Consider the following 12,949-nt stretch of genomic DNA (forward strand, 5'->3'; position numbering starts at 1 on the left):
TTCCTTTTTATATCCATGCATGCAAGATCTGTCTCAAGGACAGCAGGGCAAAAAGTTAAAATTCTCAGATTCCAATATTACACATTAAGCTCATGCTTGGTAATTTTTATGATGATGAAAAAAAAATCTGTTGAAATTAAGAGGGATTGTATGAAATATGGAATGCAAGTAGACTATGAATTGTGGCAGAGATAGCAAATTCAGCTGCACTAACTAAAAATGTCTAAGCATTACTATATCGTTGTTAAGGACAGAGTATCTTAGTGGGGAACTGTGTGCTACTGCACAGGATATGTGTGTGCATATAGTATGTGTATTCCACAAACATAGAGTATTTTCTTCTCGGACTCTTAATCCTTATGTTGGTCTAAATGAATTCATGTTATCACTCAACTTAAAGTTTATGCATCTGGTATGATTTAGTTCTTTTCATTTCATTTCATTCGCTATTTCATTTCAGCAGCTGGTTACTCAACTGTGCTATTCATGTGACATTTTAACGTGAATTACTTTAACTGCTACAGCCGATGCTGGCTGGATAGGGGACTAAACTACTAAAGGAGCATAGATTAGATAAATTAAAAATAAAAATTAAAAATCTCAAATTATTTCCCACCAAGAGTTCTTTGATTTTAAAACTCTTTACATGTATTTAGCTTACTTACAGGAATATGAAGAAAGAGATGCTTCTCCTTTTGTTTATCAATGAAGATGATAATGCAAACATTTATGTTCAAAGAGTAGGCTTGTTAACTACTAGGCCTGTAAATGCATTTTGTTCACTGCACTCTCCTTTTGATTTCTTACCCACATTTCTTGCTAACAATAGGATAAAGAAGATAAAGATGCTACTATGACATAAAGACTCTGAAGCGTAAACATGAAATAGAAACTGGAACAACAGCTTCCATTAATTTGCCATCTGACAGAAGAAAGTGGTATGGAAAAGATATCCAGAGATTAAAATAAGAATAACAACAACAAATGCATTAAATTCTAATTGCAGTTAAACAAATCCTGGTAACTCTACCAACATCAGTGAAATTTATCTAACAGTAACAGAGAGCAGAATCGAATCACCTGCTTCTTTCATACAATATTCCTTTTCAAGTACAAAATATTGTAATGTAGATTAAATAGGGAAGACAAGTTAGAGCAAACGCACAGAGAATGAGCTTACATGTAATTATAATGTCTAAGAATTAAGTCTGATGCCAATGGTATTCAAAAGCATACAGCTATTGCCACAGCACTAAACTCTCTGTTTTAACTACTTTTAGCACTCTTTACACAAAATTGAACCATCAGTGTATAAGCAGAACATTACTGCAGAGAGGCTGTTACGTTTCAACACCTGGCTGAAGATCAAATATACTTCCAATAGTCAATATTCTGTGCTCAACCTTTTTAAGACTCTTCAACAGGAAAGACAAAACCATTGCACTATGCTGTGAAATAATTGCCAGTCTTGTTGCAGTTGCCCCCATGTCTCTTGCTGAATAAGTGCCAGTAGAATCCATGCTCTCAGTATCAAAAAGCAGCAAGAGCTGGCTGCTCCCCAGTGGAGGGACAGGGAAGTCCATGTCCCACACACTCTAAGTAATATCAGTAGGACAGGCACTGGGAGAGCACTCAGGGAAACCAAGTGTCCAGTCCATGCAAGTCCCTGGTAGTGAGGCAGCTCTGAGGTCAATGCATAAATGTGTCTCAGGGGCAGGTCCAGTGATGTTAGTCTGGGTCAGGCATGGCCTGATTGTCACCAGGCATGCCCATGGTGATGAGGCAGGTCCAAGGCCAAAGTGAGGATCAGACCTGGTGATGATATCCGGGGTCAGACACAGCCTGGTGTTCACCAGACAAGTGTGGAGTAAAAGTGTGGTCCAAAGCCCAGGTGGGAAGCAGGGGTGTGGCTGTTGCTGAGTTGGAGGCTGGTACTGCTACAACACAGCTCTTGCAAGAGTAGAGCCCCTGAGCAGAGGGTAGAGACTGGTCAGGGCTATTGGTATCCTTAGGGCACAGGCAGCTGCTTCTCCTCGTGAGCAGGGTGCATCCTCACATCTCACAGAGATCTGGATTTGGAAAGAAAGTAGTATGACTTAATTGTTTGGTTTGTCTGTAGGCTACTTCATGAACACTGACCTGGGACAGGGACAAGGACCTGCGGTGTAGGGGACCTAAGGGCAGCAGGGACCCTGAAGGCCATGTCTCAGGCAGAAGGATCTGCTCAGGAGCCTTGGGCTTGGCAAATGCTAGCATGATGGGGAGACCAAAGCTCAGCGTCAGGCTGATGAGTCAGAATCATGTGGACAAGATCCCATACAGCCATGGACTAGGCCTCGCTGCACTCAGTTTAGGGGTTGAGAACATCTGAGCTAACTGTCAGGGTGCAGCAAGAATCAGCTGCTCCATAAGGGCAGGGATAATGACACAGCTGGTGTGAGAAGAACCTTGCCACCAATGGGTTCAGCCATAGTAGTCAGTGTCAGCCAAGAGTCTGGATCACCAAATGAGATTTTGGACTTGTCTCATCACAGGCAAGCCAGAAGTGCAAGGCATGGTCAGGTCTGGTGACAGTAATGTGAGTCAGACAGGCCAGGGACCACCGGACCAAGTCTACAGTGGTGAGACAAATCCCAGGGCAGGACAGAAAGTCAGTCCACAGGACAAAGTCCAGATCAATTGGGAACACGGCTGAGCTCAGCAACAGCACATCTATATCCATCCTCTCCTACAGCATACTTCAGGCATTGACTGAAGGCCCAGGGCTGAACTGAACTGAGGCTTCCAATCAGTTTTGGTGGCTTAAGCTGCCTTATTTTAGGCAAAATGGAAGAAACTGATAGAATAGAGATCTTCAGAGTTGCCAAGTCCCAGGATTAAACATGGGCAGTTATTCAGTAGAACTAGACAAGGGTTGCTTACTTTCACCCACATCCAGTAAGGAATGGAGCATCCAGGTAGCTTAGTAGCTAAACTCATGGTTAAGCATACTAGTAATGTACATGTTGCCAGGGAGTAGTAGGTGTGGTGCTGCTTGTTAAGGAAAGGCAAGTCAAGAGCCAAGGTGCTGGCAGGACAGAGCATCACCAGCCAGGGCCCAGTCCAGCAGTACCCAAGCAAAGTGAGCATGGTCCAACCAAGAGTCCAGATCATAAGGCCATGAGGCAGGTCTAACATCAAGCCATTTTGTCAACCTGCAGGTCAGAGTTGAGATCACAGAATAGGTCTTTAGAAACAAGGAAGGGCTGGGGTCAAGCCAGGAAATCAGCCTGCGGTTTCAGGTCCACATCATACTGGTGGTTAGGCAAAGCATATGATGGAGGTGAAGAGTACTCCAACACTGTTCAGAAAAGGGCCGAGCTCTTGAGCCCATAGGCAGAGACTGCAGAGTGGAGGCCCCAGATGAGGCTTGTCGGTGCCATCAAGTTCATTTAGTACTCTCAGGACCCTGGCAGATACGAAGTGACTTATATCCAAGACTGAATAGCACTAAATTGTCACAAGTGCCAAGCCTCCAAGCAAATGGTTCCTCCCAGTCACAGGAAGCAGCTGTACTGTGCTGGTAGAAATTTTCCACAGGTGCTGAATGGAAAGAAGATGCCCAGCCAGTAACATGCCATATCAAAAGCTTCAAAGTTGACTAAGTTGTAAGCAATCAAATCAGAATCGGGGTTAATCAGGGTTAAACAATCTTGATAACTAATAAAAGCTAAACTAGCTAACAAATTCTCATTTTACAGTGCATAAGTGCATGTTTTGCTTTAAATAAGGTATGTCACTCTGCCCAGATTTATCAAATTCCACAGTTGATAAGCTTTTGGTATCCAAAATAATAAACTTCGATCCCCAACTTGCATGTAGTCTAGTCTACTCAATTTCTTGATGTTTTACTTGGCAGCTTAAGAAGACATTTGCATGACAGTTTGACAAATGGGCAGATAAAGGTTGACGTGAATGGTATTGGAGGCTTATAATGCTGGAAAAGTCAGAGTGATGGAATACTGAAGATCAATCCAAGAAGTCTGAAATTGAGCCGGGGAGAAGGAAGGTGACAGATAGATTGAAGATGGGTAGAAGAGAATGCAATAAAAATATAGGCAAGAAAGACAGCTTTAGCAAAGGATTTTGTGTGGATTTGAGGGAATTGGTGTGCACATCTAGAAAAGCAGAAGAGAGGAAGCTGAAATTGATCCAGAAAGAGAGAAAATAATGGCTTGGAGGAAAAAAGTGAAAGGAAGGATAACAACGTAGTTTAAATGTACATAGGAGAAAGATTTTTCTTAAATCATATTTTATCTGTAATGAGTATTCACTCAATAACAGGACAGGCAGAACATGAATCATTTAGGCAAACCTTATACTGAGATAGAGGAAGCAGTTACATTCAGCTTTATATTTCTCAGTAGTGGTAAAGTTGCAGCTATGCTGTGTGGTCTGCAGTAATGCTTTAGAGAACACAAAACACAACACAAAAGATAATGAGATAATCTTTAGAATATGACCTCTGAGAAATCTTAGCAACAATTAAGGCTGTTTAGTGTAGAAAAGGCATATTACATTTGTCAAAAAATAAAAATCTACCTGAATCTTTGCTCCATATCCTGAAACTATTGATTCAAAACCTTAATTAAAAAAATAGTCAGTGCCTACCAAAGGCAAAAGAAAATGAAAGTGTTATTTATGTCCGGTAGAAAAGCAAGCAAACGAATTAGACAGCATCAACAAAAACTCGGGTTAGATATTAAGAAAAAGACATTCTAAGTAAGAAAGTAAGAACAGTGATAAGAATGGATTGAGTCGGTTGTTGCAGTACTGGGAAAGGAATGATGAAGAGAGGTTAGCTAATTGAAATTCTTCACAACCTCTGTGCATCCAGCAGGAAAGTCCCACTGCTGGAAAAGCTGTCCTCCCATGACAACCCAGTAATTAAAAGCTTGATTGTTAAAAATAGCAAGGACAAAAAAAAAAAACAATGTAATGATGGGAGACACAGACCTAACATTTCTCACTATAAGAGACTAGCTCAATGGAAATGTAAAATTAAGACAGCTATTCTCTTGCTCAAACACCAACCATGATTTCTATCCATTTTCTTCAAAAGTGCTTATAAAAGCTGTTTACAAAAGAGAACGCAAGGAACCTCCCCCAGAGTGGGTAGCCCCAGTTATTAAAGATAGATAGCACTATCAGGCATGGATGAATGGCACTTTAAAAGCCCCTGCTTATAGGAATTTGTGATTTTCTGATGATTTGTTTATAAGTCATATTGGAACTGAAATGTGCTTTTGTGTCGGCAGCTCTTCACAAACTCTGCTCTGTGTGACAGCGACAGGGCCCGAGGGAACGGCATGGAGCTGTGTCAGGGGAGGGGCAGCTGGGGGTTAGGGACAGGGGCTGCACCAGAGGGCGGTGGGCATGGAACGGGCTGCCCAGGGCAGGCTGGAGTTCAAGGAGTGTGTGGACAAGACTTTCAGTTGCAGGGTTTGGATTTTGGGTGGTCCTGTGTGGAGCCAGCAGCTAGGCTTAATGATCCTCGTGGATCCCTTCCAACTCAGTATACTCTACAATTTTATGACTTTATCATTATTGAAAGACTGACTAATTTGATTCTATATATGTATTTTGAGAATACAGTATTTATTAAAAATCACATCTCTGCTAGAGAGAGACAGATATAAGATGATGTTACACCAAACACTGTGATTTTTCTTTTAGTAATTTACAGACTGTCACTGCATATGAAAAAGTATGGATTTAATCCATATGCAATTCTGTGAGACTCTCTCATAAATCAGAAACATTTTGGATTTATTCTGACAAAAAGGCGATAGTTTGTAAGCTCTGTGCATTCCACTGGAATGATGAACTACACCCTAAAAGTGAATTAAAGCAACAGTATCAGATTACATGGAAGCAGCAAAGAGGTAGTGTTGGAAGCCATGGCATTGGATACCTTTCATTCTCTGCCCATGCGGGTGTGAAAAAAAAATATCACATTGTGGAGGTTTAATCTCAGTCTAAAAATCTGTCATTAACTTAATTGATCATCACACCAGTAAGGTATCTTTTTCTCCTGTTTTGTTGTTGTAGTTGATTACTAATTCTAGCAAGCCTAGAGTTACTGTGGCGTAGATAGGTAGATAGAAAGAAAGAAACAGCATTGTAACTATTCTGAAGGTAATCCATTCTTTCATCTTACAAAATCTTGTAGCTGACAGTTGTTGAAGCCTTCGGGATCCAAAATATGCACACTGAAGCAAAAAAATAGCTCACATGTTAAATATTCAAGAACTTACGCTGTGATGATTTGAGTAGATGTTTGACTTCAAAGTCAACCACTGTTTAAGCATGTCTCTCACCAGTTTTCCATAGTTTCCTGTTGACTTCTGGACAGAAAATACCTGAGGATCTCTTCCCCTTTTTTATGACTTGGTTGTAAGTCAGAAGACTACTTCATCCTGTCTTGTGTGCCGATCATTTTAAATACAGCTTCTGCTGTGTTACTTAGTGCTTCAGATCCCCTGAGGCACTTCAAACATTTGATAATGTTCTCTAAGGGCTGCAATACATTCCTGTCCATGCTTTTACAAAGGACATCAGAATCACGGGTGTCTTTCATTAATACTGCAGTCCCCAGCCTGGAGAATCTGCTTAGTATTTTCAGACTTCTCTGTAGTAGTAACAGCTCTGGACAGCGGAGGGCATCTAAGCCAAATTACCTGTTGGCAAATGGCTTAGAAGTATGTCATTACACTCTGCTGAAGATAGCAGGCTACATCTCTGCTTAAGAATTAAAAGCAGTATAAAGCATTCTTTGTTAACTAATTGTGAAATGCATGTCATTTTCCTTCTCAAGCAGTTTGGGGTCTTTAAAACGTTTATTCCCAGTTGCCAAGTAGAGGTTTCTCTTTTAGGGATTTTGCCATAAGGCAAGAATGCAATTAGTATGCGTTAAACAGCACGATTGAGACCTTGATGTAAATGGCTTGATGATGGTTCTCTCTTATCTTAATCCATCAAATACAGAGAAAGGAGAAGACCCTCTCTAATGGAAGTGGCCATCTTCAGATTTCAGCCATGTTACATGATCAGTGCTACTCTGCTTGTTTAACATGAATAATAGGCAAAAACATGATGAAGATTTTACAGGTGCTGATGTCTACAAGGAATTGAAGTTTATTTAGTTAAAGTTGTGGACACTGATGAGTGCTTCAGTAAAATATATTAATAATTTGAATGGCTAGATTGAAAAAAAAAAGGCAGAGGAGATTTAGCTGTGATGGCCTGGAAACGTAGAGGAACCTACCGCAGGATACTTGTCTTTGTATTATTCAGCTGCACAAGAAGCTCAGGCAGAGATTTAAATGTAACAACTAAACATATATATATTTCTAACTCAGAGAATTAACTGTTCCTGTTTGTAGAAAGAACTTTCATATACAAAAAGTTCCATTACATCTCAAGGTGAACCTTGCTAGCCATTAAGAATTTTCCCTGTTTGCTGTCTACTTGGTTCAGGTGTTGGGGATTGGATCATGGTTTCTTGCACTGTTTGTGCAGAACATCAATTTGTGCACCTGGGAACAGGATTTTCATGCATCAGATGTCTATTCAAGCCCAAGCAGTTGTTGCCAAGAGCTCAATCATTAGAAGTAGTGGTTATACATCCCTGTTACTTCAGAAGAAATGGCAGGAGAATCTTCAAGCGACCACACTCAGCCTGATGTGAGATATTTTCTTACATACATACAAGAAATGAGATGCATGAACCATCCTACCCATCATTCTTTCTCTACTGTCCTTTTAAAAATTGCTTCACCTGTAAGGATTTACAGAAGAGCACTGGCTCAGCATTTCCAGTCAAATCTATTCCTTATTTATTTATTTAAGATTGTAAAGAGCAGATATTCCAGTTACTTGAAAGCCTATTTTGCCTGTGCAGCTAAAAGAGGCAGTTTAGGATATGCTGTTCAAGAACATAAAACCAATACGCTGACTAAGATCATGACAGTCAAGGTGACATGTGACAAATTTTGTTTCGACAGACATGAGGGAATCCAAAATCTTCCCTTGACTTCTCACCAGAGCCTCTGCCATTGGTTCTCTTCTAGTAATGAGGTACAAAACATTTTCTTACTCATGTTCTTCAGACAGAAAGCAAGAAAGCATTACTAAAAAGTTGGAAAAGCTTCCCCAAATTGGAAATAAGTAGGAACAAAACTGAAATTCTGACACAACTTAGGTAGGTGACAACATCACCACAAGAGAGTTTTCTTTAGTGTCACATGTATATGGAAAAAAAAATCATCTCTGTGGAAGGATACAATAAGGGCAATGAGGCACTGGTTGCCCAGAGAGGTGATGGTTGTTCCGTCCCTGGAGACATTCACGGTCAGGCTGGATAGGGCTCTGAGCACCCTGATCTAGCTGTAGGTGTTTCTGTTCATTGCAAGAGGAGTTGGATTAGATGGCCTTTAAAGGCCCCTTCCAACTCAAACAAATCTATAATTATATGAGAAACATTATGAAATACAAATCAAAAGAGAGTCAGGTTCAATAGCAAACTCCCAGCATGAAAGCAGAGATGGAATTCACCTTTTCATGCACAAATGAAGGGAATTTTCTGTTCCAACTTGCTGGCAATCACTCTGCTGCAAGAACACATTTCCTTCTTTCTCCACCCAGCACACACACTGGGTCAGTGAGAACTGGGCACTGACTCCAGAAGTGTAGCTCACCCACACTGATCACCTGGGAACCGGCATACACCACTGGGTTTATAAAAGGGCAACCTGCTAGGTCCATCTATTCAAGTCCTAGCACTGTTTGCCCAAATATCCTAATAGTGTAATGCTTCTTCAAAGCTTTTTTAATAAGAAAATGGGGGAAGGGGGGGGGGGGGGGGGGGGGGAATCAATCCTCTCACTTCTAAAAAGTTATGAAAGGAAGCTTCATGTTACTCTGCCAGTGTTCTTATGTTCTGAAGAGGCATAAACCTGGTACTCTATTCAGCTGTGCAGAGGCTATGGCTGAAAAATGAAATATTATATTCTATGATACTATAGATATATATGATATTATGTTCTATGATATTATAGAATCATAGAACCATTAAGGTTGGAAAAGACCTCTAAAATCATCTAGTCCAACTGTCAACTCATCACCACCATACTCATTAACCATGTCCCTCAGTACTACATCCACACGTTTCTGTAAGGAGGTTCGTAAGGAGGATCTAGGGAACTACAGGTCTGTCAGCCTGACCTCAGTGTCGGGGTAGGTTACGGAACAGATCATCTTGAGTGAGATCACATGGCATGCTTGGGATCAGGCCCAGCTAGCATGGGTTCATGAAAGGCAGATCCTGCTTAACCAATCTGATCTCCTTATACGACTGGATGACTCACCTGGCAGATGAGGGAAAGGCTGCCAGTGTAGTCTACCTAGACTTCATCAAAGCCTCTGACACTGTCTCCCACAGTATTCTCCTAGAGAAGCTGGCCACCCATGGCTTGTACAGGTACACTCTTTGATGGGTAAAGAACTGGCTGGAGAGCTGGGCCCAGAGAGTGGCGGTGAATGGAGTTAAATCCAGATGGCACCTGGTCATGAGTGGTGCTCCCCAGGGGTTGGTATTGGGGTCTGCCCCATTCAATATCTTTATTGATGACCTGGACGAGGGGATTGATTGCACCCTCTGTGAGTTTGCAGATGACACCAAGTTGGGAGGAATTGTTGATCTACCTGGGGATAGGAAGGCCCTACAGAGGAGTCTAGACAGGCTGGATAGTTGGGCTGAGGCCAACGGGATGATGTTCAACAAGGCCAAGTGCTGGGTCCTGCACTTTGGTCACAACAACCCCAGGCAGTGCTACAGGCTTGGGGCAGAGTGGCTGGAAGCTGGTGTGGAGGAAATGGACCTGGGGGTGTTGGTTGATGCTTGGCTGATCATGAGCCAGCAGTGTGCTCAAGTAGCCAAAAAGGCCAATGGCATCCTGGCTTGTATCAGAAATAGAGGTGCCAGCAGGAGCAGGGAAGTGATCATCTCCCTGTATTCAGCTCTGGTGGGGCCACACCTTAGTGCTGTGCTCAGTTCTGGACCTCTCACTACAGGAAAGACATGGAGGCCCTGGAGCGTGTCCAGACCCCTGGTGAGGGGTCTGGAGCACAAGTCCTGTGGGGAGTGGCTGAAGGAACTGGGATTGTTCAGTCTGGAGAAAAGGAGGCTCAGGGGAGACCTTATCATTTTCTACAGCTACCTGAAAAGAGGTTGTATCAAGGTGAGGGTTGGCTTTGTCTCCCAGGTAACACTGATAGGATAAGAGGGAATGGCCTCAAGTTGTGCCAGGGGGCGTTCAAGTTGGATATTAGGAAAAATCTCTGAACGAGTGGTGAGGCAGTGGTGCAGGCTGCCCAGGGAGGTGAAGGAGTCATCATCCCTGGAGGTGTTCAAGAACTGTGTGGGTGTGGTACAAAGGGACATGGTTAGTGGGGAAATACTGATGGTAAGTGAATGGTTGGACTGGATGACCTTGGAGGTCTTTTCTAATCTTGGTGATTCGGTGATTCTGTAGCTCTTGAACACCTCCAGGGATGATGACTGCACCACCTCCCTGGGCAGCCTGTGCCAGTACTTTGTCACTCTTTCTGAGAGGAGCTTTTTCCTGATATTCAACTTCAGCAGCCCTTGGCACAGCCTGAAGCCATGACCTCTTGCCCTATCGCTGTTACTTACCCGAGAGAAGAAACCGACTCGCACTTTGCTACAATCTCCTTCTTGGGAGGAATTTTAATTCCTTTCACTGAAAAACGACTTTATTTTGAGCAGCAGAAAAACACGAAAGCATTACCTAGAGAAGCTCGAACAAAGTACAACGTTTTTACAGAAAGGTGAGGACGCCAAGTCCCCTGACTTCTCTGGGTATCCCTGATAGATGACGCGGAGCACACAGACACACCCGACCGCAGCCCGAAGAGGCGCTCCCAGGCAGCCTGGCCGGCCGCACAAGGGCCCGCGCCCGGCGGCTCGGCGGGATGCGCAGCAGGGGGCGGTCCGAGCGTGGCCGTTAGCGGCCGCCGGGAGCTGTCCGTTCAGCACCGCAGACGGGACAGGCGCCTCTCCCCTCAGGAGCGTCTCCGCGACCTCACTTTGCTTTTAAATATACACACACACACACACACATATGTATATATATATATATATATATATATATGTATTCATTTATTAATAAACCGCACCTCTCGCGGCTCGGTCCCGCTCCCCCTCGCGCTCCCCCGGCCGTGCTCGCCCCCCGCAGGGCGCAGGGCGGGAGGAGCCGCCGAGCGGCCCGGTCCCGCAGTGGCGCCGCGGGGCGGCAGCCAACCAGGAGGCCGCATGCAAATGAGCGCGGCGCTCCCCTAGGCGGGCGGGAGGCGCGGCGGTCGCCCGGTTGCCATGGCGACGCGAGGCGGCCGTGCCCCCGGGCCGTTCGCGGGGAGACCCCCCGCGGGGCGGGCACCCGCGTGACGGCGGAGCCCCGCGCCGGGCGGGCCCGGGCGGCGGCGGCGGCGGGGAGCGGCGGGAGCCGGCCATGCCAGTGCTCGCCGGCGGTGCTGAGTCAGAAGCAGGTATCCCGAAAGCCCCCTCTGATGAGCGGCGCCCCGGGGCCATGGAGGAGCTGGAGCACACCTGTCCGCAGCCGCGCCTGGTGAGTGCGGCCCGGCCCGCGGGCGGGTCCGTGCGTGGGGGCAGCGTCGGCGCGAGGAGGGCCGGAGCGGCGGAGGGCAGGGACGGCTTTCCTTGTGCCTCCTGCCCGTTACCTCGCGGCGCGGGCCGCCTTCATCTTGCCCTTGCTCGTTCTTTGTCGTTTCGTTTCGCTCACTTTGGGAAACGCAGGGACAGCGGAGCGCGAGTTCCGGTCCTTTTCCGAAAGCGAGAAAGGAAACAAAAATACAAAATCCCCCTTAAAAAAAAAAAAAAGGGGAGGGGGGGGGGGGGAACGAAGAACGGCGCGGTGGGGCGGGCGCTGCCGGAGCGCCGTTCCGCGGCCTCAAGCTCAGGGACCGCGGCCGTGGCGCCGGGGCAGGGCAGGCCGCGGCGGCACCGGGCGGACACGGCTCCCGTAGAGCCCGCAGCGCCCCCCGCCCGGGGAGCTCTCCGGGACCGCGGGCGTGAGGGAGCGCCCCAAGGATGCGCTGCGCTGCGCTGTGCCGTACACAGCTCGATGTGTGCGGCCCCGGACAGTGCCGAGCCTGGGAGCTGCCCCTTTTCATGCGGTAATGCCAAGTACAGGAGTGTTTTCTTGCTTTTTGTTGAAACCTTGTGTTGTTTGTGTTGTTCCCGCACACGCGGAGAGGCAGGAGGCGGACGAGCAGTACCGAGATGTGGAAGTTTGTGATTGATGCAACAGCTGAGCGTGGAAATCAGATCGTTCAGCTCCAGGATTCGGTCACGGTCCTAATTAACACATATTTAAGCATCAGGCTTCGGTGATTAACTTCAGTGCTATATTTGAATTGGTTGACACCGTTCTAACGTGAGAAGAAATAGCAACGGTCATTGGAGTTGACCTAAATTAATGTTTCCTACTTGCTAGAGCTAGAACCAGCTTTAAAGAAAACCCTTACTTCGTGCGGGGGATGTCTTTGGAGCTGTGTTGATAGGGCGGGTTAGCTCACGTGTGGTTACTGCTGCATTCCCCTACACGCTGCCCAAGATTTCCCTGTCAGAAGCTCAGATGTAACACCCGTTTGAATAGATTACTACATGCAGTCTGACACTTGAAAAGATTTTAAAGGAGGCAGTGACAGTGTGATGCCAGTGTTTGTGGTATCACCGACTCCGGTATAATTCTGTGGGAATTCAGGTGACAGCTGGAGTACATCAATAGAACAGGGATTCATTACAGTGTTTTATCATGACTACCAGTAAATTCATGATGGACAGTGGAAACATTCTGAATGAAGATTA

The 12,949-nt window shown here is 45.3% G+C and overlaps 1 protein-coding gene and 1 long non-coding RNA gene across 8 annotated transcripts in view; one reads left to right on the forward strand and one right to left on the reverse strand.

The window, feature by feature from the left end:
- The window catches only part of PCYT1B (phosphate cytidylyltransferase 1, choline, beta), a 43,581-nt gene that overhangs the window by 535 nt on the left and 30,097 nt on the right, over positions 1-12,949 (forward strand). For 4 of the 7 annotated variants that reach the window (XM_015302682.4, XM_015302696.4, XM_015302703.4 and 1 more), the window contains exon 1: positions 11,534-11,687. The exons of the other annotated variants lie outside the window; for them this stretch is intronic. In XM_015302682.4, coding sequence (XP_015158168.2) covers positions 11,571-11,687 — 117 coding nt within the window. In that variant the 5' untranslated portion in view covers positions 11,534-11,570. Of the gene's footprint in view, positions 1-11,533; positions 11,688-12,949 lie in introns of those variants that run through there. 7 annotated transcript variants of the gene reach the window in all.
- On the reverse strand, positions 967-11,020 carry LOC121109093. The gene is made up of 2 exons (XR_005849176.1): positions 10,851-11,020; positions 967-2,069 (listed from the first exon to the last, which is right to left on the reverse strand). It is a non-coding gene; the product is annotated as an uncharacterized LOC121109093 (long non-coding RNA).

The sequence above is a fragment of the Gallus gallus genome, chromosome 1, assembly GCF_016699485.2.
Source record: "Gallus gallus isolate bGalGal1 chromosome 1, bGalGal1.mat.broiler.GRCg7b, whole genome shotgun sequence".
NCBI classification, from domain to species: domain Eukaryota; kingdom Metazoa; phylum Chordata; class Aves; order Galliformes; family Phasianidae; genus Gallus; species Gallus gallus.